The 26,421-nt window shown below is 29.6% G+C and overlaps 5 protein-coding genes across 11 annotated transcripts; 3 read left to right on the top strand and 2 right to left on the bottom strand.

The window, feature by feature from the left end:
• Window positions 1-613: 613 nt before the first annotated feature.
• On the top strand, window positions 614-7,034 carry Bap55 (Brahma associated protein 55kD). Of its 4 annotated transcripts, XM_076776651.1 has the most exons (7): window positions 614-776; window positions 1,001-1,347; window positions 1,445-1,774; window positions 1,848-2,099; window positions 2,176-2,373; window positions 2,456-2,679; window positions 6,991-7,034. In XM_076776651.1, the coding sequence occupies exons 2-6, from the start codon at window positions 1,021-1,023 to the stop codon at window positions 2,669-2,671; spliced, it is 1,323 nt and encodes a 440-aa protein (XP_076632766.1). In that variant the 5' UTR covers window positions 614-776; window positions 1,001-1,020; the 3' UTR covers window positions 2,672-2,679; window positions 6,991-7,034. The 4 variants fall into 4 exon arrangements, with proteins under 4 accessions (XP_076632766.1, XP_076632764.1, XP_076632765.1 ...); XM_076776649.1 differs by lacking the exon at window positions 6,991-7,034 and having other exon boundaries at window positions 2,456-3,217; XM_076776650.1 differs by lacking the exon at window positions 6,991-7,034 and having other exon boundaries at window positions 765-857; window positions 2,456-3,218.
• On the top strand, window positions 3,671-6,116 carry LOC143347467 (odorant receptor 13a-like). Its single transcript, XM_076776653.1, has 9 exons — window positions 3,671-3,846; window positions 3,929-4,081; window positions 4,165-4,351; window positions 4,436-4,597; window positions 4,654-4,754; window positions 4,819-4,918; window positions 5,007-5,111; window positions 5,711-5,866; window positions 5,966-6,116. Exons 1-9 carry the CDS (start codon window positions 3,671-3,673, stop codon window positions 6,023-6,025), a joined length of 1,200 nt encoding a protein of 399 aa, XP_076632768.1. The 3' UTR covers window positions 6,026-6,116.
• On the bottom strand, window positions 5,888-17,587 carry LOC143347465 (serine/threonine-protein kinase atr). Of its 3 annotated transcripts, XM_076776646.1 has the most exons (40): window positions 17,252-17,587; window positions 16,821-17,023; window positions 16,566-16,736; window positions 16,352-16,509; window positions 15,862-16,011; window positions 15,600-15,798; window positions 15,387-15,526; window positions 14,730-15,298; window positions 14,510-14,674; window positions 13,946-14,437; window positions 13,700-13,877; window positions 13,378-13,623; window positions 13,187-13,303; window positions 12,987-13,109; window positions 12,658-12,905; window positions 12,364-12,585; window positions 12,121-12,292; window positions 11,931-12,057; window positions 11,745-11,869; window positions 11,510-11,670; window positions 11,241-11,401; window positions 10,958-11,151; window positions 10,807-10,891; window positions 10,580-10,725; window positions 10,404-10,520; window positions 10,180-10,319; window positions 9,892-10,116; window positions 9,569-9,829; window positions 9,265-9,490; window positions 9,020-9,204; window positions 8,758-8,957; window positions 8,146-8,318; window positions 7,944-8,087; window positions 7,723-7,880; window positions 7,408-7,639; window positions 7,199-7,337; window positions 7,010-7,124; window positions 6,772-6,925; window positions 6,375-6,611; window positions 5,888-6,306 (listed from the first exon to the last, which is right to left on the bottom strand). In XM_076776646.1, the coding sequence occupies exons 1-40, from the start codon at window positions 17,293-17,295 to the stop codon at window positions 6,124-6,126; spliced, it is 7,485 nt and encodes a 2,494-aa protein (XP_076632761.1). In that variant the 5' UTR covers window positions 17,296-17,587; the 3' UTR covers window positions 5,888-6,123. The 3 variants fall into 3 exon arrangements, with proteins under 3 accessions (XP_076632761.1, XP_076632762.1, XP_076632763.1); XM_076776647.1 differs by lacking the exons at window positions 12,987-13,109; window positions 13,187-13,303; XM_076776648.1 differs by lacking the exons at window positions 15,862-16,011; window positions 16,352-16,509; window positions 16,566-16,736; window positions 16,821-17,023; window positions 17,252-17,587 and having other exon boundaries at window positions 15,387-15,507; window positions 15,600-15,618.
• A 77-nt stretch (window positions 17,588-17,664) lies between these two features.
• Window positions 17,665-20,316, top strand: Hmg-2 (High mobility group protein 2). Of its 2 annotated transcripts, none has more exons than XM_076776655.1 (7): window positions 17,665-17,803; window positions 17,882-18,074; window positions 18,158-18,341; window positions 18,414-18,693; window positions 18,764-18,845; window positions 19,080-19,295; window positions 19,759-20,316. In XM_076776655.1, exons 2-7 carry the CDS (start codon window positions 17,984-17,986, stop codon window positions 19,893-19,895), a joined length of 990 nt encoding a protein of 329 aa, XP_076632770.1. In that variant the 5' UTR covers window positions 17,665-17,803; window positions 17,882-17,983; the 3' UTR covers window positions 19,896-20,316. The 2 variants fall into 2 exon arrangements, with proteins under 2 accessions (XP_076632770.1, XP_076632771.1); XM_076776656.1 differs by having other exon boundaries at window positions 17,672-17,803; window positions 17,957-18,074.
• LOC143348248 (protein MMS22-like) lies at window positions 20,256-25,037 on the bottom strand. Its single transcript, XM_076778258.1, has 19 exons — window positions 24,823-25,037; window positions 24,601-24,735; window positions 24,377-24,530; window positions 24,120-24,305; window positions 23,919-24,032; window positions 23,657-23,845; window positions 23,329-23,573; window positions 23,170-23,267; window positions 22,926-23,101; window positions 22,691-22,849; window positions 22,383-22,623; window positions 22,075-22,303; window positions 21,915-22,011; window positions 21,652-21,846; window positions 21,403-21,576; window positions 20,971-21,324; window positions 20,697-20,899; window positions 20,437-20,625; window positions 20,256-20,371 (listed from the first exon to the last, which is right to left on the bottom strand). The coding sequence occupies exons 1-19, from the start codon at window positions 25,035-25,037 to the stop codon at window positions 20,317-20,319; spliced, it is 3,408 nt and encodes a 1,135-aa protein (XP_076634373.1). The 3' UTR covers window positions 20,256-20,316.
• Between the last annotated feature and the right edge of the window lie 1,384 nt (window positions 25,038-26,421).

Raw genomic sequence — 26,421 nt, 5'->3', positions numbered from 1 at the left:
ACAGAATTAACAGGTGGTTTAAACCCTTGTTAGCACCCGGCTAACTATTGCATTAATTCTAAGAGAATACAATTCGAACCAGCTTTTATTCAGTGACAAATTATTTGTAAATATCATTTCTCCAAATTGTTCAAGCAATTCTTATTGTTATTTTACGTGAAAATTGTACCTGTTAATTATACTTACTTAGTTTCTGCTTGAATTCAAAAGTCGTACAGTTACTTTAATAAACAGTTTTGCGTAGATATTTATATACAATTAAAATTATAAAATAATGTTAATATACATATACATTAATACATTTATGCTCATAAATAATACAAATGTTTAAAACACTTCAAAAAGTATTGTCGTACTCATAAATCATTAGTTGTGTTGAAAGTAAATTTTTATATGTATTTTACAAATTGAAAAGAAACTTCTTATTACTTGAACTTATTATATATGTATAACAAATACACCAAATTTTGCGTTCCGTACCTGTAACAGTGAGTATAAACGTATTAATAAAACAACTTGAGATAAACTAAAAGTATGGAAATATGACACTTCTGATAATAAGGGATGATAATGAAAAAAAATTTCATAATTTCATCTAATGGAGCGTAATCTCAAAGTCGCTGCGTTCGTGGTGGCGGCACCAGGCATTAAGCGTCTTTCTGAGTTGAGGTTATGTTTCTGTTACATTAAACAAAATATATAAATAAACGTTCATGTAGTCGCCAAATACATATATTTTTGCCATTTGATTGAGTTATTTTTGTAGACAAGTTACGGTGAGTTGTGAAGTTAAAATAGAAATATATTTCTCAAGTATTAATTCAATATGAATTATTAACCGTTCCGACTTGTATGTAGTAAGTCCAACGTTTGTATTGTTTTTATGACAGAAGCTGGTTTTTTTAGTCCCTTTTATCGTTGATACGAATAACGATTAGGAAATATATTAATTATTATAGGAGAAAGGTTGTTTGTACAAGTACTTTTATTATTATCACAGGTATTTTTCAAATCAACAAAATGTCAGGTGGCATGCTTTATGGAGGAGATGAAATTGGAGCTTTAGTATTTGACTTAGGTCATCATTCTTTAAGAGTTGGTTATGCTCAAGAAGATACTCCAAAAGCTGAAATTCCAGCAGTTGTAGGTATAGGAGAAGATGGCAATTGTACAGCAACAAAAACAGAACCCATGGACATTGATGATAAAAAACCAGATAATAACATTACACAATCTGGGACCAAATACTATATTGACACTACTATACTACATGTTCCACGAAAAAATATGGAAGTTGTGAGTTATATGAAAGATGGTATGATTGAAGATTGGGATCATTTTGAAAAGGTAACATAGAAATATAATATTTTTATATAGGCTTTAAGATTTTTAATTTTATATGCATAAAATAAAAACACCTGTCTCTTGTTTTTGTGTCTAATAGGTTTTAGATTATACTTATTCCAAAGTAATTCAGTCAGATGCAGAATATCATCCAGTATTGTTTTCTGAATCACCATGGAATGTACGCAGTAAAAGAGAAAAATTAACTGAATTAATGTTTGAGAAATATAATGTACCAGCTTATTTTCTTGTTAAAAATGCAGTTCTTGCTGCATTTGCAAATGGTAGAGCAACTGGTATTGTTGTTGATAGTGGAGCAACACACACATCTGCTGTGCCTGTACAAGATGGTTTTGTATTAACACAGGCAATAGTGAAATCTCCACTTGGTGGAGACTATATAAGCATGCAATGTAGACAATTTCTTCAGGTATAAATATAATTAATAATATTATTTTATAGCATAATGAAATTAGATAATTACATTTTTTAAATAATAACAGGACAATGATATTGATCTATCTCCTTCTTATATGGTGGGTAGTAAAGAAGTTGTTAAAGATCATGATAAACCACGATGGGTAAAAAAGAAAGGTCTACCTGAAGTTACTAAATCCTGGCACAATTATATGGTAAAGAAACTTATCCAAGATTTCCAAGCTACAGTGTTACAAGTATCTGAAACTCCATATGATGAAAAAATAGTTTCTACAATTCCTGCAGTTCAATATGAGTTTCCTACTGGATATCATCAGGTATTTAAGAGCAGCATAGATAATGTGCATTATTTTTAGAATATGAATATCTGACAAATATTAATAACATTTAAAGGATTTTGGAAGTGAAAGATTTCGTATGCCAGAGGCACTCTTTGATCCTAGTATGGTACAAATGCGTGGTGGTATGGTTGGTAATACCATGTTGGGAGTAGGTCACATTGTAACAACTAGTGTAGGCATGTGTGATGTTGATGTTAGACCAGCTCTCTATGGAAGTGTTGTTGTTACTGGTGGCAATTCATTTATCCAGGTATAGTTGGAACATTATAGATACATGCATAATTTCTAGAAACAATTTATTCATATTATTGTTAATGTGTTATATTATTTAGGGTTTCCCAGAGCGTTTAAATAGAGATCTCTCTATGAGAATACCTTCTAGTATGAGATTGAAGTTGATTAGTGTAAATGGATGTGCTGAACGACGATTTGGAGCTTGGATTGGTGGGTCTATTTTAGCCTCGATTGGTACTTTTCAACAAATGTGGATTTCAAGTCAGGAATACGAAGAAAGCGGGAAGAGCCAAGTAGAACGAAAATGTCCTTGAATTAAAAAGTAACTTATTTTCATTCATCTTCGTCTAAATAATATCATCAATATTTGTACAAACATTTCCTTGATGATTATTTTATAAGTAAATAGGTATGAAAAATTACATTTAAACAAATTAAAGTTATATATATACAGTGAGAAATTCAACTTCTTTAAACATTTGTTTAAAACAAGTGTGTTCTGAATACTGACCTAAGCCATGAATAAGTATATTTTACTTATACGTGATACAGAATAATGACTTGTAAAATATGCAGTCAAAAGTTGGAGTTTTATTTATTGTCAGTGCACCACATAGACGCAATAAAATTTTATAAAAAATGGTGTATACAAAGTTGTATTAAAATTTTTATAAAAACTTACAGTAAAAGGTGCCTTTAAAATTATTCTTTATAATCACCAGCGTTCTTTTATCGTATGTATATCGTCTTGAAATGAAATTCACCTGTGAAGTCCGTTTCTTCCCATAAAGTGAACTAAGTAGTAAACTATAGTCTGTTTCAAAGTAAACCTTTATGATCCTATGCAATATTTCACAGCAGAATCATGATATGTGAATAATACATGACCAAAAAGTACCGTTTCAAAAGAAACCTATCATTATACTAAACTTTTAATGAGCTACTGTACTCGTGAAATGAGTAGTTCTCTGATGTAGACTATGTATTTCTTTTTTGAATTGCTTTAGTACAAGATCAAAGCATAGAATATTCTATAAAGCTAATGTATCATTATATCCTTAACAATTGATACTAATGATCAACTACATTACAATTACAACGCGTGTCCGTTTATAAGTAAATTGTTCAGTAAAGATAGAATTAGTGTAAAATATGAATGAAATTCAAATTGCTCAAGATAGGAGTAGTACTTCAATATTACTAGCTATTTGGACTATTGATTCCGCAAATCGTTTAACGTCTTTTGCTTAGAGTATATTCGCTGTAGTAAACAAAGTATAAAGTCACTAAAGCAAATAAACAATACAAATATAATGAATATTGAAAATTACATATTTATAAATCAATTAGTTCTTAACTTTGTTGGACTTTACCCAATAAGTATTGCAAGATACATTATATGTATTGGTTGTATTTCACTTATTATTATACCACTAATAGCACAAATTTATACAAATTTGGAAAACTTAAATATTCTTTTGGAAACAAGGTTTGAATATGTGTAAAAACAAAGCATTTGAGATTTACTGTTGATAAAAACGAATAAATAAGAGTTTTTTATTTATTTTCAGTTCAGTCTTGCTCACAATTTCACTTTCTATACTAAAATCATTCATTTGGATTTTTAATCGAAAAAATATGGAATTTTTAATTCATTTCATGTTAATAGATTACTGGAAAATAGTTAAAACTGATGTTTTTGAACACCTACAAGAATATGCAATGTAAATATTATTATTATTGAAAAGAACACTACTTAATACTTTTTTTATATAAATAGAGATATATTTATTATATGTTTTTCCAGATGTGCTAAAAATGTTACAAAAGGCTATTTATTTTTAATAATTAATTCATTACTATTTTTCTATAGTGTGCCTATCATTGAAATATTTTTTACTATAATTCAAGATTCAACTAATAATTTAACACAGAAGAATTTCCCATTTGTTGCATCATATCCTTTGGCTTTCTATAATTTTCCTCTCTATGAGGTATTATTTGCAAATGTTTTTACTTTTGTTATAAATATAATATAGTTTCAACTTTTAATTGAATTTATATACGTACGTGTATAGATTACTTATGTATCTCAAATATTGGCAACAAGTATTTGTGGTCTTATGATACTTGCAACTGACACCCTAATTGCAACTGCTGTGCTCCATACATGTGGACATTTTAAAATTATCAAAGAAAATTTAAAGCAAATAAATTCCGACATTTATTGTGTATGTATGGTAATCTTTATATAAAATTCTGAATTAACACGACAATAACATTTCATATTTTCTAGATAAATAGCGTGGAAAATAATTCAAAAAATATAAGTGCAAATGTATACAAAATAAAAATTCAAGTGGCATGTGTAATTAAACATCATCAAGTAATTCTTTGGTAAACAAATTAAATGTACTCAAATGTGTTTCATTCTTTTCTCATCCATTTTAATGAAATTCAGGTTCTGTGATAATATGGAAAAGAATTTTCATATAATGCTTTTTCTGCAAACTTTGGCCAGCAGTCTTATAATTTGTTTTGTCGGATTTCAAATTTCTACAGTAAGCATGATTTTTAGACTTCTCTAAATTATAATAAGGTATAAAGTAAATTACAATGTAATGTCTGATACACACTTTTAAATTGTAGACGTTACTGGTGCGATCTAAAGTAATAAGATACTTTTCTCATTTAATGATGGCACTTTTTCAATTAATACTGTTCTGTTTCCCTGGAGACATTTTAATCTCTAAGGTGAACAATTTCATACGAAACTACTATTTATAGTATATAAATACAGGGTGTTCGACCACCCCTGGGAAAAATTTTAATGGGGGATTCTAGAGACCAAAATAAGACGAAAATCAAGAATACCAATTTGTTGATGGAGGCTTCGTTAAAAAGTTATTAACAATTAAATTCAAACATTTCAAATCGTTCTAGAAAAATTATTTTCGGTTGCGGGAGTCAATTACAATCATTTTTGGTCATTAGACATACCCTCGAAATCCTACCCACTTTCGAGAAAAAAATTCGAAAAGGTGTGAAATTTTTCGATGGAAAAAAAAAATTTCAAATCGTTTTGGAAAAATTATTTTCGGTTGCGGGGGTCAATCACAATCCTTTTTGGTCATTACACATACCCCCGAAATCTTGCGCATTTTCGAGAAAAAAATTCAGCAGGGGCGAAACTTTAAACGTTAATAACTTTTTAACGAAGCCTCCATCGACAAATTGGTATTCTTGATTTTCGTCTTATTTTGGCCTCTAGAATCCCCCATTAAAATTTTTCCCAGGTGTGGCCGAACACCCTGTATATGTATTTTATCTTATATTATCTCTTATTATGACAGAGTAATAGTATATATAGAGCTGTATACTCTATACAATGGTATAAACTGCCAACTTTGATTAAAAGTGAAGTATGCATGATCATGTTACGTGCTCAGAAACCTAGTTGCATTACAGCAGGAAAAATATATGTGATGCATTTAGAAAACTTCAGTTCGGTAAAAATTTTACTACTAAATTATGTATAAAAATATATAAAAATTTTTATTATCAAAGATAGAATATACAATAATAACTTTATTTATACTTATTTGTAGACACTTAGTACTGCACTTTCATACTTCATGTTGCTTCAAAGTTTCAATTCAGAAACTTAATACTGAAGAATTAATTTCCATAACTCTAAATGCTTGATCAATGACTACATCATGAGTATGTAATGAAATATCAGATATTTTATAAATTATAACATTCATTACATATATGCGCCCCAACCAAAATACATTTGACAAAGATTATCTATATTTGTCGCTTCTAGAATCAGATGATTAGTTTGTCCCTCAACGCTAAGATTTAAAGCAATGTTTTCTAATTTTTTCCCATGAGATCGAATCAGACCTTTGAGTCGTTGTTCTATATTCTTTATGTGCTCTACAGCCTAAAATATTTAGTGTTGTATTCTAATAGTTAATAATTTATTGCATTACTATGTGTATTATGTTTTACCTTTTCATTTGTTTTTTCACTGCCTTCGCCAGTTTGGTTCTTATTCCAGCTTACAAGTGGATCATATACAAATGGAGTAAGCACACTTAACAACGTACTACATTGTTGTCGAAGGACTCTCATAGTTATTTCACAAGCACGCCTGAATGGTCCTTCAATTTTTAATGGTCCCATAGCGTCTACCATGTTATGCGTTAAACGAAATGGCACACGTTCTGGCCAGTCGAACAGTTCTCCCTGATAATTAAAATTTGATTTTACATAAAAGTATTTGCTATAGTCATTGTATACACGCTGTTTAGTTTATATTGTTTTACTTGATATAATAATTAATAAAAGTAATCGATATATTTAAAATTGCTTGCTACTCATAATTCATCTGTAACTTCATAAGTACCCTGTTAAATAAGCAATTGAAATCAACATGTACAGAATCTCCGCATTTAGAATCATATAGTATATTCTCTCCATGACGATCTCCAAGACCAAGAATATATCCCACCATGGACATCACTGCTGTGGTTCTAATGAACGCGGTACGTGCTTCGTACCTATATTGCGAGATTTTATTGGTTTATATGGGTATTTGAATGATGAAGTTTGTTTCTATTTTCAGAATTTGCCACAAAACTTACCATCCATATGGATCAGGGAATGTAAGACGAAACCAGTCTCCAAGAACTGAAGGATGTCGCGGTAAGAGTTGTTCTAAAAATACCTTCCTCTTTTTCTCTAGAGGATCTTTTAACGCTGAAGTATGACAAACAGATAAGAACTATGTATTTAATTAATATTTACTTCCGGTTAATACTACCTCTACTTACTGCATAACATGGTTCTAAGTTCTCTGTTTGTAATCGCAATACCTCTTTCTTTATATAAATTTATAATAACAGGTCTAAAACCAACTAGATTCGGTACCCACTCTATTAAACCACATTCTTCATTTAAGGGTACAACACTCTGTAATGCAAATAAAGTATATTGTGTCTAGAAGGTAGTGTTATGTGTTTTAATATCTTTAAAATCTTACGTATGTTCGAATATACAATCTTCTTTGTCGTGATTCAGGATCATTTTGAAGATATTTATTTACAATATCGTTAAATTCCATCAATCTAAAGTCTCTTCGTAAATCGTCTTTTGGCTTGCACATAAAAAGATATTGCCTACCATCTGATCCTTTTAATGCAATACGTCGTGGTCTTTGAAGTGATGGCATAACAACTACAGTCTCTTCTATTCCAAATATATGAACCCAGGTTCTGAAAATTCATAACATTATTTTACCTATAATGTATGGCACATAATAGGTACTTTGAATAATGTTATATAATGCTGTACGTACGATGAAAATGGATTGTGATTTTCCAATGATACACCCTTAGAGGGTAGATGAAGTTGCCTGAACTTAGTTGTCGGCATCATAATTGAACTAAATTCTTTATTTGAAAGTAAACGGGGAAGGTTTCGTGATAATTGGTTTACTGTAGTATTCATAACACCCTGTTGTCAAATCATAAATATGTAATATTTCACTGGTTTAGTGTAATATATCTTAGAACTTACATCTGGAATTACTTTGTTGGATAATTCAATTAATCTCTCCCATAGTTTGTGAAAATCTTTAATAAGTTTCGTCATTTCCACAGTTTTAAGTTTGGAATTATTGAGAATTTCCTGACAACGCCTTTGACGCGCAGGGTAGGAAGACTGAGAAAAATATTTCGAATCAAAATCTATTTAAATATTTTATAGTTTAAGAACTTACATTAATAACTGACGCCATCATCCATAAACAATGTTGAGGATAAGCATAAATTAGTTTTACTACTATTGTACAAAGAGTATTTTGCACTTCCATAGAGGGATGGCATATTCTAGATACGAGTTGACTAAATGCTGTCAGCCACATAAATATTGGCAGTCTTTCTTGATATACTTCTGTGTGACAGAAGAATATATTATTCAATTTCTCACTTTTGTTTTGTCTAACGCAGGAGTGTGCAAAGATTATTGGCACCAAAAGTATACCAGTTTAATGATACTAAGTACGATTTCACGTAGAGATGATCTGAATGCATGAAATAGTGGACTCCAAAAACCCGGATTAGAGCAGCAGGAAACATATTTTAATTTTTGTATTTGTTCTTATGTTAATTCAGAGTCAAATATAATTTTAAATAATGTCAGACACTTCATTTTTTTATTTCTATTTTTATAAAATTTTTGCCATGGGAATTTTATTATAAGTTCTGACAACCATTTCTTTGATGTTTCAACCGTTATGTGTATGAAAATTTTTAATGAGGATACTTGTTTAAATTGACAAGCAGCGTCAATAATCCTTACATATGGAAACCTTGCAAAATGAATACTTTACCCATAATTTTTGTCATTTTTAATAATGCATCACGTCGAAGTTTATCAACATCGTGATTACTATACTGACTAGGTCGAGATGTTATACGAGAAGCAAAATCCAACCATATAGTCAACATTCTTGGCATAGATTGATGAATATACTTGCAACCATACTGAAGTGACTTCCCATAAAAATTCATAGCGTGTACTTGTAAATCTCTAGAAAGTATTATATGTTAACAACGTTATTTTTATCAAAATACCGTTTAGATGATAGTTACCGTCCCCTTCTATCCTTTTCATCATCAGTCATCCTATCTATGACAGACTCATAATACTGTGCACAAAAAAGTAAACTTTTTTCCCATTCTCTCCAAACTTCAATAGCCTCCTTGTAATTTATAATATTAGCATCAGTATCAACATTAACTGTTTCATCATTATACTTTGCATATAAAAGTTTTGCCTAAAATGAATGAAAATTAATGTTGTACTTTGACATTGTGCCTTGTTTGTGTTAACAAACCTTTGCACATTGTTTCCTTTCTTCTACACACTCTGACGACACCAAAGTTTTGTAATATGTAGCGGATTTGAAACAACTGGAGAAACATCGCTTTAATGTTGTAAAAGCATCTTCCTGGCATCCTTTTTGCCAATACAACTGAGCTTGTTCTATATAAAGTTGTTGCGGTGGACATGAATCACTAGCTGATAAAATATACATATATGCTTGTTGATGTAATCCTCTCCTAAAAATAAATGTAATTTGAATAGATAGTAAAGTAAGAACAGATAATTAGCTAGTGCTTGTAAATTAAAGTACATACTTCCTCGCAATCTTAGCGCTTTTAAGCCAAATCTTGCCAATTTCTTGTTTAAGTACAGAATTTTCTGTATTGTTAACTTCCTCCTGTAACTGAACTGCTAGATCTAACGTGGCTCTGCGCATACTGAATACAAATTCAACTCCACGCGAAGCTCTAACAAGTTGACCACGTTTTTCCCACTCTTCAAATATCATTGGCAGTTGCTTTATATTAGTCAACATGGTAGAAACTGCTTTATCGAATTCATTCAATATATGTAGCCTATTGATTATAAAATATTATAATAAATACAAAGATTTTATGGTTTTAAATATTAATCTTACTTCATAATGTAGGAATAACATTGCTGATAAGCCCCCGGCCGTGAAGTATCTTCTAACAATGACACTAGATTTTTTTTTAATGGCAGCAAATCTGGCTTAACACCTTTCTTTAGATCTTCAAGCAGAGTATGCTTTATGTTTTTTTGTGAAGTATCATCAAGTCTAGTAAAATGTGCCAATCTCCAAAAAGGCTCATGTTCAATCATTAATGGCTCTAGTTCAGGTCTAAAATATAATTTTTCATATATTACTAAAGAGAATAATTGTTTAATATGTATATATAATTACCTGCTACTCAAAACTCCTTCAGTAATATATTTTGCCGTAAAAGGCTGATCGAGACCAAGATAACATTGTATCATGCCTTGTAAATATGTATGTTTAAAATTTTTTTTCTGTGCTAGTCTTTCATAGCATGTAGCCGCATCCTATATGTTTAATAAAAACTTCATATTTATATACTTATTGAATACTGGTTGAATCAATACACTCAAAAACAAATTATATTATACCTGAAGCTGTCCATTAACTTCATGAGCTAAAACTAATTGTTGAACTGTAGGAGTATGATCTTGAGTAGCTAGTATACCAGATATACCATCTGGTTCATCCAATTGCGCATATATTTTCTAAAGAAAGAAATAATCACTGAAATGTATTACACTATATCAATCTAGAGTTCACTTACAGCTAGCAATCCACCTTCCAGTGCCTCTGACAATCCCTTATTGGTGGAAGCTATATGTTGCTCTAAATACATTAGGGCCCTATGATATTCTCGAGATTGATAACAACCTTCAGCCACTACTAATGCATTTAATTTCTCGCAGAAGTCTAAAGCAATACGAAAGGTAAATGTATTAGAAGTAATTCGTAAATATCACGCAGTTAATAATTTACATTAAACTGACTTACTTTTTACTGCTTCATACTTATAATTACGATTTAACCGTTGTTCCCAAAGCCATCTTTGCAAATGATCTAATATTGAAAATACAATCTGTCCAAAAATTAAAAAATAAATTATTTACTGAACGATAAAAATACTGCCTTCCGGTTTATGTACCTGTGCGCAACGTGTGCGTCTAGTTTCTTCAGAAATTCGTGTATCATCTGCCTTTACACTATGTCCATGTCTAAGCGGTCGATGTCGCGACAATTCAGGATCGAGTGTAGGTTTTTTTCTAACATCGATTATTGTTAACATTTCTTCTTGTATTCTTGTATGTTCTTGTTCGGTGCCATTTGTTATTATATATGCTAGCGAAGATATTATACATGTATACATATACATATATGTATATACACACAATTGCGAGTATTATTAAAATGATATTGAAATTACTTACATACAACGTGCGGTAAACAAAATGTGAGTATTTTTATATCTCGCTTAAGTGCCAATTTACACGCACGTAATACACTATTAAGCGTTTCATCGTAAATATCGTTAAACATACTGCAAAACCAATTGTAAGCCCAACTTTCAACCGAAGAACCTGCTTCAGAACTAAAAAAACAATAATACAGTACAACATTAACATAGTACAATATAGTACTATGTATACATTTAGTATAATACTATGTACAAAATACCATGACTGAATTTTTTATTTACCCATAAATAGGACTTGGAAACTTTTTATCGTCGCTGACAGCAGCTATCTTGTAATGCGAAGTTAGAAAGGGAAAAATAATTTGCCTCATAGTTAAAGGTAGACTATTCCATAATTCACTGTTTATGCCTTCAGGTGAAATATTATATGCTTTTAAAATTTCCTAAAATCGTATGTACTCTTTAAATTACATATACATTTACAATATCAAAATTCATAGATTGGTATATTGCATACTTGAATAGCAAGTGAGAAACAGTCCATACTCTGGCTGCTCTTTTGCATTTGAAATGCTCGTACATGTTCAAAGAGCATAGCACAGGCAAATTCTTCATTCATATCAGAAATAAATTTACTGTCATCTAAAATGCCAAAAATATTTTAGTATTAATAATATTTAACAACAAAGTATAAACAATATACCTCTAGAAATAATTCTGCGTGGTAAAAGACTTGGTTCAATTGCACCTAATTCTCCTAAACATTCTCCATACAATAAACGAATAGATTCATCCGTATGTTGACACCCAATTAACAATGTATCCAGTAGCTAGAAAATTAATAATAATCAATGTATAATTAGTATATTTAGTATTTTAGAGGAGAAACGTACATTAACGACTAGCGGATGAACATCTGTTTCACTTAGAATCATTTCATTCAACTGACTACGATGTTCTGCCAGGAATTTCTGTAAATACATCAGAGCCCTAATTCTTACTTCATCCGTTTCGTGAGTAATTCGTTTAAGCCATAACTTTAAATTTGCTTCAAAACCTTTGGGCCTAAAAATCATATAGTATACAACATAGTAAACACATATAACAGATATAAAAAAAAAATATTTTCTATATACCTGGCTTGCAAAATATGTGCTTTGATTATATTTGAAATTTCATCAGGAACATCAATATCGTCTATAAAAAACAATTCTGCAATGTGATTGGAGTTTTCTTCATTACATTCAATAATAAGGAACTTTAACATTGCAATTACTTTTTCTCTATATATTTTTAATAATGGTATCAAGGATACACATATAGTTGGTAATAATGGATCAAGTTCTTTAATAGCTAGACTGAAACATGAGAAAAAGAACAGCTATACACTTTTATGGCTAATCACGTATTTTTACCTTTATTTTACATACTTGTGAATAAATGCATTCCATGCGTCGCATATAAGAGGTCCAAATCCTGGTCTCTTGAATCCAAGCGATGTTCGCAATGTTGCTAAGATTTTATACCTCAATGGTGTTAAGTATTCTGCACCCATATATCGCATTAATGCCGCTAATGAAGCAAGCGCAGACTGTTGTGTATGTTCATCTGATTTAGATCCAAGTTTTATGTCAAAATTTACTAATATGCCATGTAAACGTAAATTCAAATACGATTCCTACAAATAATACAACCACAATGTACTTATGTAAAATTGAATTTCCTTTGCAAATGAACATCAATAGATATGCAAGCATACAATTCCTTTTTGTGTGATAAAATTTTTTTCCGAGTTATTGTCGTAATCAGATATAATTTTTAATAATCCAACTATCTTCTCAGGAGATTCGTGAAAATATAACATCAATTCTTCAAATATACCCTAATAATCATATTTGTAGACAATATTAAAATTGAGTTTTAATGATCTAGTAACAGTTATAAACTCATTTGTATTACCATAAATGATTGTCTTGTCAAGAGTGATAAATTCGTCTGTGTGAGCTTACATACCAATCTTAAACATTCCGTAGCAGTTGCTAGAGGCATATTTAAAAATGCATAACTGCAAATATACTGAACAAAACATATGAATAATTACTGAATAGTTACAATGGAAAATTGATCAAATTTCTATTTTAAATACATACCGGAAAATATTCCTTCAACATTTGTTTTTCATCCATACTAATTAATTCAGCTATGTCACGTAAAAGAGCTTTCGCATGGGGCATATTAACGATGAAAGAAAGCAAAAAAGAGACTGCATAATGACCATCTTTTCGTAGCAATTGACGCGATCCCTCATATCCAATACACTTTGCAACACGATGTATCGATGTGGCCATATTATAGGAATGATTTATAAAATTGTGGACAGCACATTGCATTATGAGCTAAAATTAATAAAATATATTACTTGAAAAAATAATTTCATCATTCTTTTTAATACTAGTTGAATTATTTATATACCTTAATGAAGTCTTTTTTATACCGGACATATAATACTTTTGGGGAAACATTTAAGAATTTGGCAAAATCGTGATACGCGGTTGTAGCGAATGCTACTGCTGCTGGAGATGATGTTGAGTATATTATAGAAATGAGAAATATATTCAAAATTCGTCTTTCAATTGTATATAATGGAATGCTAAAAATAAAAAATTAGTAATCTGTATATTTCACATAAATTTAATATTTTTCTTGTACTTATCTTACCTTGTACAGTTTCTTGCTGTAATAAGTAAAGTATCATGCAGAGCATGATTGGAATTTTTTAGAGCTTTCATAAGTGCACTTGCCATAGTATTGATTAGTAAATTGATAAATTCATTTAAAGAAGCAGGCACATCATTTTCTACAGATGTTACAACTTTTGCAACTACATTTATTTTATTATTTATTATTCCTTTTATCGCCGCAGCAATATTAGAACGAATCATAGGATTTTCATCTTCCATGTATAAACACCATACTTTTACTATTTCATTGTCATTAAACGACTTTATGTGATTTGAAAAGGAAAGGATATTCTCAGAAATGCGTAAACGTACTGACACAAAGTCCGAAGATAATAAACTAAAGCATTGGCGAAGAAGGTAATCATATTCATCCGAGACATAACAGACATTAGAATTGCTTCCAACATTACTCTCAAAATTGATGGTACAATATTTGCATTGTACTGTCCACTTTGTGTTATCTAATTCTCTATTTTAAAAAATATGATATTCAATAATCTGTTCACATAAGAAAGTGAATTAATTAAATGACTAAAATTACCTTATGAAATCTGCGTGTCCTGACAAATAACAACTTATTTTACCCAATACAATTACAAGCATTTCATGAACATTTTCATCTTTTGAATTTAATGCAGTTTGAAGAATATATTTTGAAACGTCATCCAACTTTATTTGTCTGTTCTTTAGAAGTAGAACACTATTCCTGTGAAATTTTTTATTTGCATGACTGCCTATATGTTCAAAAATAACGTACTTACCATAATGCTCCCACTGCTAATTCAGTTTTACAATTTAATATACAAATATTTAATATTTTTAATCGCTCCATTCCATTACCAAATTCACATAAAACTTCAAGACATTTTAACATTGTTGCAATATCAAGAGAACAAGCAGCTTCTTTCACATGGTTATTCATTATTCCCCCTGGAATCTCAATATGTTGAGTAAATGGTAAAGTTAATAGTTTCTGAATTAAATCTTTATTCGACTCATTGTGTGCCATCATATGAATGAAACATTCAAAAACACTTTTCTTTTGCTGACATTGTCCAGAGCTTAAGCTTTCCAGAAGTATCTTTAAAACATCATCTAAATCAGTTGTATACAAATTTATTTGCAATTTTAATTCCTTTAGCCATGACTGTAAAATACGTGATGCTTTCAAAATATGCATAGTTCTTTCGAACTTTCCTGCCTGTGTTAGACTTATTAATTCGTTTCTCAATAAATTCCACGATTCACAGACATCGCTAATTAAATTATTTTCACTAGCAGTGGATTGAACATCAGTGAGAACACAATGAATAAAGATGATAATAAAATCCTGTAATAGCTTTATATTATTACTCTGCATGGTATATGAAAATCTACATACTAAATAGATAGATTATGTAATTTTAATTAGTACTAACCGGACAATATTCAAAGTATGATATAAATTTCTTTGCTTCAGAAAGAGTACAAATTCTTGGTTCCATAATAAAATACTGTCTAATTTTATTACATACTATTTCTTTCAGTAGTGTTGCTGCCCTATGATTAGCATTATACTCTAAATATTAATTTTTAATTTATAATTTGTTATACAAAAATAACAAAAATTACTCATATTTTAGTTTACTTACGGATTAGTTCATGAACTGTAAGATCAATAACTTGAAAGCACAATTCGATACTATTTGGAAATATTTGGGATGACTGAATAAACTGAGTAAGTGTCTCTATAAATACATATAACTCTTTTTCTGATATTTCATTCAAATCTAACCATGTAGGAATTATTTTAATAATTTCAATAATATAGAGAATCAAACATTCAAGTTCCTTAAATTAAAAATGTAATTTGTAATACATGTGTATTTCAATATTTATTTACAGTATACGCACCTGTTTATTAATTAAAGAAAATTCCATTAATTTTACACAAAGATCTAGTGCCATAAACTTTACATTTGGAACAGATATGATGATAACTTTTAATACTGTGTCTGAGATTATTTTTGCATTCCAAACTGAAACTCCTGTCTTTGCAACTATCTGTGAAAATAAATATAATTTTTAATGTAGCAATATTAAGCACAGTGGCAGATCTAGATTTATCAATTTTAAAACCTATAAAAAGAATACTAGATACAGAAATATAGCATACAGTTTTAGATGAAAAAAATTTCCTAACAAAAACGTCTGTGAGAACACTTTTCAAGAACAAATAAAGTATGTTTTCTATGTTTCAAAATAGTAATTAAATTAGAAAATCAACAAACAAGAAGCTTGGAGGCACACTTTATATTTGGCCTGAAGCTGTTATTTCATCAATTTTATCATAGATCTGCCTCTGGTTAACTATAAGGATAAAACATGCAAACAAATGAATTACTTTTAATATAGACATTTGTACTAATGGTATATCAGAATACTTTATCGTAACAGGAAATGCTTGCAGATCTAAATTCTCTATGGCATTTCTTTCTATATTAAATTTAGTTAATGTAATTTCATCTCCATCTTCATTGATCTTATAAAATTGTGATATTTCTGAAATGTATGATATCATTAGAGTTTGAAAATTGAATAATATTATGATTACATACCTTGGAGAATATTCATATATTCAATACTAATAGTTTCAAACATTGTGACATGATGTCTGGACAATATTCTAAGCATACAAGCCTGTATCTCTATGCTGTTAACTAAAATTTTATTGCTTAGAGGATCTCCAACTATATAAAACATTGTACCAAATAACCAAGTAGTGAATGCTATAATCAAAAAACAATATAAATTTATAAAATATAACTAATTAAATTCAGATAGAACTTATATTTAATGCTTAATGTATTTACCAGCATATTGACATTGTAGCATTTCATTTTGAATTCCATTACTAAATGGTGGAACTAAAACTGTAGTTAAAGTAGCTGAACCTTTAAGTATTGATTCTAAAAGGGAATAAAGCATCTGTTCTGCAGTTGCATTTTTTAAATCAGAGAAAATTGCAATTATAGGGCTACTAATAAATTTCCATACAGAATCTGCTACTGTTATACTGAAAAAGAATGGTTTCATTACTACATCATTAGAATATACAAATTCTCAAACATAGTACAAATTACATAAAAGATATGTCAAAAAAAAACTTTTTAACTATATAACAAATTCTTATAACTTATGCTTATGTTATTATTCACGTTTAAAATGAATTTCTATGTCTTAAATGCATGTCAATCCAACTCAAAATCACATTGATTTAAATAAACTGCATAAAGTGATTCACCTGTTACTGTTTTGGAGAACAATAGAATTATCATTTACTTCCATGTTATATTCTTAATTTTCATGTATTATACAAATTATGTAAAATTAAATATTTCATCTAGCAGTGCTAGACAACTGTTAAACATTGCGCTAAACGATGGATTTCGATGGACTCTGTTTAAAGGTGATTCAGATGTAACTATAAATCGCTTCTTTTCATTTGTTGAAAGTACACTTTCCTTGGCTAGGAATCTTATAGGGTTTCAGTTCAGCGGTAAAATCATCAACTTTGAATTAGCGTCATTTGAATCTTCTCCATGAAAAGTTGGCTTTAGTGTTTATGCCAACCAAATGTAATGACTACGTATTGTTGTCGATATGTTATTTCTGTTATGAACTATTCATTTTTATTCATATAATACACGCTTGAATCTAACACCGGTCATGATTTAGAGTAACGTTTCGTTTGCATTCGGTTGCAACAGTGTTGTTAACATATTCATTGTTTAACCTAATTGACTATCATTATACGAACTTATGCATTACGTTTATTAAAAATGTATTGGTTACGGTAACTATTAAAATCTTGCGATAATTAATTTCATTTAAACTTGTGAAACGATATATTGCATTCTATATAACCTTACAGGCAATAATCCAGCTATTGCTTTGAATCTAAAAAGGTCAGTTATGAATATTAGTTAAAACCAGTAAAACCTTGCAGGAAAATAAAAACGTACGTCATAAAAAAATGAGTGAAAGTACACCAGTTATTGATGTGCCTGAAAGCAATGGTGGGCCGGAACAACCAACTTTTAATGGAGAAACTGAAGATCATACTAGTAATTTGAATTATATTAATCTATAAATATATAATTATATTTGATTACTTATAGGTTTAAAGGAATAATAATTTATTTATTAGATAAATCACCAGGAAGCACAGAAGACAAAGCACCAGACTCTGTATGTGACAATGGAATTAAAAAGAATAATATAGCTTCTGTAGTTGGAAGTAATACCACTAATACAACTAATAGATCGAAGAAACGCAAGAAAGCTCCAAGGGATGCTACTGCACCAAAGCAACCACTCACAGGCTATTTTAGGTATACTTGCAATTAACTAACAAAAAGTAAGGATGAAACAAAAGAAATATTTGTTAATAAGATATAACATAGGTTTTTAAACGACCGACGAGAAAAAGTAAGAGGTGAAAATCCAACATTATCATTTGCTGAAATTACAAAACTGCTTGCATCAGAGTGGAGTACACTACCTGCTGATCAAAAGCAACAGTATTTGGATGCAGCGGAACAAGACAAAGAACGTTATAATCGTGAGTTCAGCGATTATAAACAAACAGAAGCCTACCGTCTATTTAATGAAAAACAGTCATTGGAGAAGCAACAGGAAACTAAAAAGGAAAGAAACGGAACTGACCTTAATTCTGAGCAAAATGTATGGTATTTCTCTTTTACACATTTACAACCTAATAAACATAATTGTTCTAAAATATTTCTTTTAATAGGATATTCAACAAGAGAAAGATAATGATTTTACAGGTTTCGATATCCCCATTTTTACAGAAGAATTCTTGGATCATAACAAAGGTAAATGGCACAATATTTTTTATATTTTCATCCAGAAATAGTTTTTATCCATGGCTTTCCTAGATTTTAATGATCAAACTTTTTTGGTATATACTATGGAATTAAATAAAAAAATATGTTATATAAATATTTAAACAGACGAGCAAGCATTCTAAAAATACCTTTTGGGTTTTGATGAAATATATATCCTATTTATATGTATAAATTACTTATAAATATATTTTATGTACCCAGCATGTGAAGCAGAACTAAGGCAACTAAGAAAAGCTACATCAGATTATGAGGCTCAGAATGCTGTTCTTCAACGACATGTGGACAGCTTGTATGCAGCTGTAAATCGTCTGGAGTCTGAAACAAATCAACAGCGCACGACAAATCAAGCTTTACAACGTCATCTGGATTCCCTTCGTTCGCAGTTAGCTGGTTGTTTTGCCACAGTATCTCTTCCAGGTTGAATTTATATACGAAGAATTAGTATACAGGGTGTTCGGCTACCCCTGGGAAAAATTTTGATGGGAGATTCTAGAGGTCAAAGTAAGACGAAAATCAAGAGTACTAATTTGTTGATTGAAGCTTCGTTAAAAAGTTATTATCGTTTAAAGTTCCGCCCATACTGAATTTTTTTCTCGAAAATGCGCAAGATTTCGGGGGTATGTCTATTCACCAAAAATGATTGTAATTGACTCCCGCAACCGAAAATAATTTTTCTAGAACGATTTGAAATGTTTGAATTTAATTGTTAATAACTTTTTAACGAAGCCTCCATCAACAAATTGGTATTCTTGATTTTCGTCTTATTTTGGTCTCTAGAATCCCCCATTAAAATTTTTCCCAGGGGTGATCGAACACCCTGTATTGTGCTACTTGTTTCTTGCAGTTTAGATAGTAAACATTATTATACGTTTATTTTTAGGCACACATGAAGGTGCTACGTTACAAAATATCGATAGTTACGTCGAAAGACTCGAATCGTTATTAAACAGTAACGTCGAGCAATCTTTACGAAACGCTGTGCGTAGTGCCGTATCTCGTCTTGAATTAATTGGATGACGATCGCCCCCCGGTAGTACAACTACTACGTCACTAAAGCATCATCGTTCAAGGCACTCACATCGAAAATAGAGAAAAAAGTGACTGTGTTGTTTTTTACATATTTTGTAAAATACAATTTGTTCTCTAAACAAGAAATTGTCCTTTATGAATCGGTCAAACAAAATTGCATATGCTTCAAAGCTTGACAATTTATAACGTATCTGTACTATATGTAACATTATTTTCCTTTTTAATTCATAGTTTTATGTTTATCTATTATACTTTAAACGAGTATACTTTATACAATATAATTTCTTGCAATTATGTACACAAATACAGTTATTCGTTTATACAATTCAAGTATACATAATGGATCTGTAGCATAACAGAGTATCATTCGATACTATTCACTATTTATTAATAAATTTTTTAAAAGTTACTATCGATTTTCTTTTATATTTTTCATAGCAGTTTGAAGTTGATTCCAGGAATATCTAAAAGTTAAATAAAATTTATACAATATTATCTTTACGAAGAACAATTTTAACTATATTCTCACCTTAAAGATGCTGCGTTTGGACGTCGATTTCTTTCCAAGTTAATTAAGGTATGTTCAATGTTTGCTAATAAAAATTGTACTATTTCGATGTTTATTGATAACACTGATCGTATAAATTTGAAAGTATTATGTTGATCTTTTATTAATGATTTCTGGACAACATTGGATATAACATTATTAAATTTTTCCCTGAAATTGTTAAATTCCTGAAATATAATCTGGAAATATTTGTTAAACTAATTACAACTATTAGTACTAACTGTAAATTGTGGTCTTCTTTATAATATGAATTCCTAATAACATTAGTTATGAAGTCTACGGTATGTTGTTTATGTGGATGATGATCATGAACTTTCATGTAACCTTCAATAATATAAGGTGTACAAATTAAAATAATGTATTCTGTTACATGATATGCGTAATTTTTATCACCTTTAAGTAGACTTTGTAAAAATATCATTACCTGCATTAAAAACACATTTAATTACAAGGAGCCTTATAATAGTTACACAAAAAATAGAGAATGATACATACTAAATAAAAGTGTTTATGCATCATGTTATCACTTGAAACGGTAAAAAAATTTGTCATTAATATTTCAAATACTAAATGTAAAAAATCTGCCTTTGCGTCTCTGAAACACTTTAGTAATGAATCAGATACTTTAAAATTATTTGCATTATTAACTGGAATTATTAAAAGTGGCATGTATTGATCAAAGAGATCTCGTATTAATGCTTGAAGTGATATATCGCTTTTAACATTAAAAGCTTCTATTCCTAGAAGTATCATAGAAAATGTCTTTTTCCCCAAATTTTTTAAGAACGGCTGATCCATTGAAAGAACAGTTTTATGTAATAATGTTCTGAATATATTATTCGGTAAATTCTAAAAATAAATTTACATTAAATGTAATGTTCTTAATATCGTACATTATACACACAAAGTTTTACTTTTGATACTCACTTTAGAATATAGCATTGTAGAAGTACAAAGAATTAATGTTCCAATACACCTATATATCCACAAAGCTAATTCTGAATCTTTCGTTTCTTCTGTGATTGGTGTAAGAATCCATTTTTCTATGTGATTAAAATACAATTTCCATTTTGCGTCATATTGAATTCGTGCTTGTTCGGTCTGAAAAGAAACAATTAACATTTTGTAACTGATTGAATTGATACTAATTTTTATATTACGTTTATAGATTTATACTTTTAAAGTACTTCGTTTCTTCATAGAATACATTATGAACACTAAAATGGATTCATCACTGTTTCGAAATTCTTGAATATCTTGAGGTGTCACAAAAATTTCTTGTATTTCATTCAGTTGTAAAATATAATTTTGTATAAATGTTATTTCATCTGCATTTGTGTTATGACCAATGATAGAACATTTTATCCATGCCTAAAATTCGTGTATGTTAAAATTTCTTTGCTTAAAATTATCTTCATGCATTTTGAAATTGTACTAACTTGTATAACTATTATATCAAAATTTTTGATCTCTTTCTTTAAGGCTTGAGCTGCTTGTTCCTGTTTAAGTATTAAGACCAAGTAACATCTTGTGATTCTGAAATACAATTTTTACAAGATATTTTACAATTATGATATTAAATACAATATGTGAGATTACCTGATATCTTTCACAATTACAGACGAGGCAAAATGTTGAAATAAGGACATAGCTGAATGCTTATATTTTTTTGCTATTAGTGGATTTCTCAGTGCTTCTAAAGTAAATGCAGCGGCAAGTTTTGAGACATCCTCATAATAATCACCAATCAGTACAGGATCAAAAACAAGTTGACGTACTCTACACGCAACATAACACCATAATGCATCAAACATTTTTTCTACACCATCTACACTTGACAAATAAACAAATTAAAAAAAAAAGGAGAAAACAAATCGCAGTTATTAAACAATTCAAAAGCAACAAACCTGAATTAGTGGAATTAACAGTGAGAGAAACGCATTTTTCGAAAATATTAACTAATATCTTTGTTAGTGTTCCGACCATTCTATTCGGACATTCCAGCAAATAACGATCTATCCAACCACTGATCAGTAAATGTTCTCCTAATTCCACACTGCTAGATGACAAAATTATATTAAACACTTCGACAAAATTGACCATCATCGAACGGGATGTATCATCTTTACGGCAACTTATTGCATTCACCTATAAATATAATTAAAATAAAAATATGGAACATTGAATTTATCAAATACATATTTTTATATTATACCGTATCTATATAGCAAGGTGCTACGTTATTAAAATTAAGTCCAAGATCGCTATACAAAAGAAGAATAGTCAGCTTTCCTTTCCAAACTAAAATATATTTTGTACTATTTTCATTACTGTACTCTTTTGTTAGTGGTAGAAGATCTAGCATTACTGAACACTGTAAAGAAAGAAAAGTCACACAACTGTATATATTTGATAGAGATAAAATTTTAATAAAAGAATGTAAACCTTACTACATTTGTGGTATCCCCAGTAACAGCTAATGTTAAAAATAATGAAATGAAATTATACAAGCCACTTATGGAAAATTCTTGTACTTTGCTCTTGGAGAACTTTGAATAGATACGACCTTTAATTTGATTCCAGTACTTTGTATCATTGTTATTATAATTTATTTGCAAGAAGGATCCTGCAATATGTAATTAGAATTGATATATTCACTGATGCAATTACTTTATATAGAAACATAATACTTACCAAGTAGACGTAAAAACATTCCATAGCTAGACTCTTTAATACATTCTATGTTATTAATTCTATCTTTTACTTGTTTAAGAATGTCCATAGCAGTTTTCCTATTAGAAACCATTTTAAATAAAGTACAAAAATATAATAATATATAAATTATTTGCTTACTTTTCAACTGATAGAGTCCAAGGGCCAGATGTCTGTATCAAAAATGGTTCATCTAATCTTTTATGAAAGCAATCCCAAAGGAGAGAAATTACTGAAACTCGCGGTTGCCACCAATTAGTAATAATATTTAATAAAGGTATCATTATGCGTAATTCTTCATCAATTTCGTCTCGTTCACCATCTTTCCCACCTTTTGAGACATATGTTTTCAAAATTTTGTCAAGTTGCTCATAATTAGGCCTAATCTTTAAAAATACAAACATATAATTGATATTATTTTATTAATATTAATTTAAACAATAGGTGAAAAATACTGTAGTGTAATTACCCTTGAACACTTAGATCCTAAATATACACCATCCACACTGTACCCATATAAAAGTGAAAGATTGTAAATAATCCAGAGGCAGAATAATTCAGAATTTTTACAGGGTGCTAAGTTATAGCTTTTTTTAGTGTCAGATACATTCCTACTTAATAGTTCATTAACACTGTCATTTACATAATCCCAAAATGTCTGTGAGCATGTAAATGTTTGCAGCATATTAAAATATGTATAGATCATAAATATCAAATATCTAGCATAGTACCTTCGATTGTATTCTTTCAGACAAGCTATCAATAAATACTTGAAGCATGAGCCATAATTCGCGAATGCAAGTACAATTATATGGGGTTTTTTGTTGTATGTTTACTAAAGGCATCTAAAACATATTACACATAATATATAGCAAAAAAACACAAATATTTCATTAAATTTTGTATAATGAAATAAATATTCATTCTCTTACTGTTTCAAATATCTTCAATGAAATATAAATAAGATCATTTATGATTATTTGCTGATTGTTTTCAAGTTCATTTAACTGACTTTCGATTGAATGCTGGTAATATAAACTGCGGGTATAGACTAATGAAATAAAAAGCCATCGTAATTCTATATGCATATGATACATATGATATTCTGGTTGTTTACACTGTAACATATAAAAGTCATATTAAATCTATAAGTAGCATTATATTAGTGTATATACTTTTTTCTACAAACTTGATTGCCTAATTTAGAAGGTGCATAGTAAAACGTTGCATCTGGAATACTTCGTAATTCACTAAGAAAATGTTTTATGGTAATAAATAATGAATTAAATTCTTCTTCGATATTTTCATTTATAACTTGCAGAGATTGAATGTCCCACTTAATACTGTAAGATTTGTATGATGATAAATACATATCGATCAAAGAAGATAGATTTAGATAAGAAATTGTTTTACCTGTTTAAATATATTCGAATGTATACAATAAATTTACATACAATATATCTTATATTATAAAAATCAATGTCATCAGTTTTGGAATTCAAAATCTGATTACAATTTTTATATCTGTTGAGTATTTTTAACTGCATGCTTTAAAAAGAAGTAAATGGAGAGCTATTAGAGATATTAATGTAGAAAAAAAACTACTTGAATATTCATACTAAAAAAGCTTCTTACACCATGCATTTGATAAAATGTTTTAACTCTAATATAACTGTTGTGGCAGGTATAGTACAATTGAAAAGTTGTATATCCATATCAGACAATGGATATTCATCTTGTGGATAAAGAACATTATCTACTTCTCCACGCAAAAATAAACTCTCCTTACTTAACTCCCAATCGTTAAAGTTCACCTTTCCATTGCAATTAAAAGTTAAAGACAAATCCATCAGTACAATGCTATTGGATACAATGATCAAATCATTTAAGGGAAAATTTTTGTTTTAATAAAATATCGTACTACGCATTTATCATACTTAAAAATAGAAGTTAACAACTATTATAAATTATTTTGAATTATATTGAATCTTCTTGCAGAATTACGAATTTCTTTCTTTAGAATATTACAAGAATGTCAGCGAAGAACAGCAGACGTTTTTCCTAAGTTTTGGCGGTACTTGCAGAAGTGACATCTATAGAGGGCATTACGGTGTATGCAAATTTTATAACAATAAATTGTAGTTGTATATACAGGGTATTCGGCCACCCCTGGGAAAAATTATAATGGGAGCTTCTGGAGGCCAAAATAAGATCTAAATCAAGAATATTAATTTGTTGATGGAGGCTTCGTTAAGAAGTTATTAACGTTTAAAGATCCGCCCGTATTGAATTTTTTTCTCGAAAATGCACAGGAATTGGGGGGTATATAAACTCACTAAAAATGCTTATAATCGACTCCTGCAACTAAAAATATTTTTTTTAGAACGATTTGAAATGTTTTAATTTTGCCGAAAAATTTGTCCACATTCCTGAATCTTTTTCTCGAAACTGCGTAGGATTTCGGGGGTATGTCTATGCACCAAAAATGATTGTAATTGACCCCCGCAACCGAAAATAATTTTTTCAGACCGACTTGAAATTTTTTTTTTTGCCGAAAAATTTAAGCACCTACCCCCTGTCGATTTTTCGTAAAAATTCATTTTGCATTTTTAGTAATTTTATTTGACGCTCCACAGAAAAGTTGTCTAATACTTTTCTGTAGGTACCCATGAGCTCTACTTCAGAAAAAAGTTTCATTGAAATATATTCACTATTGTAGGAGTTATGGCTGTTTGAATATTGGACCACTTTTATGGGGTTTTTCTCATTTTAGGGGGTCAAGGAACAACTTTTCGAATATTTTTAGAATTTCTACATATTCTACACTAAAATACGCGTCGTTTGCCTTTTTAAACATTAAAATCGGCCAATCCGTTCAGAAGTTATGACGTTTTAAAGATTCACATGAAAATTCGGGCAGATATTTCTGGCTAGAAATTATATTTTCGGTAAACAATTTTTTTCTCGAAAATGCGTAGGATTTGGAGGGTATGTCTATTAACTAAAAATGATTGTAATTGACTCCCCTAGCTAAAAATAATTTTTTCAGACCGATTTGAAATTTTTTTTTTTCGCCGAAAAATTTCACACCTTCTCGAATTTTTTTCTCGAAAGTAGGTAGGATTTCCAGGGTATGTATAATGATCAAAAATTATTGTAATTGACCCCTGCAACCGAAAATAATTTTTTCAGAATTAATTAAAAATTTTTTTTTTCGCCGAAAAATTTGGGCAC

This window comes from Colletes latitarsis, chromosome 11, assembly GCF_051014445.1.
Source record: "Colletes latitarsis isolate SP2378_abdomen chromosome 11, iyColLati1, whole genome shotgun sequence".
Lineage (NCBI taxonomy): Eukaryota > Metazoa > Arthropoda > Insecta > Hymenoptera > Colletidae > Colletes > Colletes latitarsis.
Note: the sequence above shows the minus strand (reverse complement) of the source record. Positions and strands in the feature narration are given on the sequence as shown.

What these genes read in the sequence shown, in the direction of transcription:
- LOC143347465 (XM_076776646.1), bottom strand. Translation starts at nt 17,295, where the DNA reads ATGGAAGTAAATGATAATTCTATTGTTCTCCAAAACAGTAACAG. An exon ending in ACGCAGAATTATTTCTAGAG is followed by an intron (nt 11,870 to 11,930) that starts GTATATTGTTTA and finishes TTGGCATTTTAG; the next exon opens with ATGACAGTAAATTTATTTCT. An exon ending in GTGAAAAAACAAATGAAAAG is followed by an intron (nt 6,307 to 6,374) that starts GTAAAACATAAT and finishes TAAATATTTTAG; the next exon opens with GCTGTAGAGCACATAAAGAA.
- LOC143348248 (XM_076778258.1), bottom strand. Translation starts at nt 25,037, where the DNA reads ATGGATTTGTCTTTAACTTTTAATTGCAATGGAAAGGTGAACTTTAAC. An exon ending in TAGGATCTAAGTGTTCAAGG is followed by an intron (nt 23,574 to 23,656) that starts GTAATTACACTA and finishes GTATTTTTAAAG; the next exon opens with ATTAGGCCTAATTATGAGCA. An exon ending in TTGATATAATAGTTATACAA is followed by an intron (nt 21,847 to 21,914) that starts GTTAGTACAATT and finishes CACGAATTTTAG; the next exon opens with GCATGGATAAAATGTTCTAT.
- Bap55 (XM_076776651.1), top strand. Translation starts at nt 1,021, where the DNA reads ATGTCAGGTGGCATGCTTTATGGAGGAGATGAAATTGGAGCTTTAGTA. An exon ending in ATTGGGATCATTTTGAAAAG is followed by an intron (nt 1,348 to 1,444) that starts GTAACATAGAAA and finishes TGTGTCTAATAG; the next exon opens with GTTTTAGATTATACTTATTC. An exon ending in GTGGCAATTCATTTATCCAG is followed by an intron (nt 2,374 to 2,455) that starts GTATAGTTGGAA and finishes TATATTATTTAG; the next exon opens with GGTTTCCCAGAGCGTTTAAA.
- LOC143347467 (XM_076776653.1), top strand. Translation starts at nt 3,671, where the DNA reads ATGAATATTGAAAATTACATATTTATAAATCAATTAGTTCTTAACTTT. An exon ending in AATATTCTTTTGGAAACAAG is followed by an intron (nt 3,847 to 3,928) that starts GTTTGAATATGT and finishes ATTTATTTTCAG; the next exon opens with TTCAGTCTTGCTCACAATTT. An exon ending in CATCATCAAGTAATTCTTTG is followed by an intron (nt 4,755 to 4,818) that starts GTAAACAAATTA and finishes AATGAAATTCAG; the next exon opens with GTTCTGTGATAATATGGAAA.
- Hmg-2 (XM_076776655.1), top strand. Translation starts at nt 17,984, where the DNA reads ATGAGTGAAAGTACACCAGTTATTGATGTGCCTGAAAGCAATGGTGGG. An exon ending in AGAAACTGAAGATCATACTA is followed by an intron (nt 18,075 to 18,157) that starts GTAATTTGAATT and finishes TTTATTTATTAG; the next exon opens with ATAAATCACCAGGAAGCACA. An exon ending in ATTCTTGGATCATAACAAAG is followed by an intron (nt 18,846 to 19,079) that starts GTAAATGGCACA and finishes TTATGTACCCAG; the next exon opens with CATGTGAAGCAGAACTAAGG.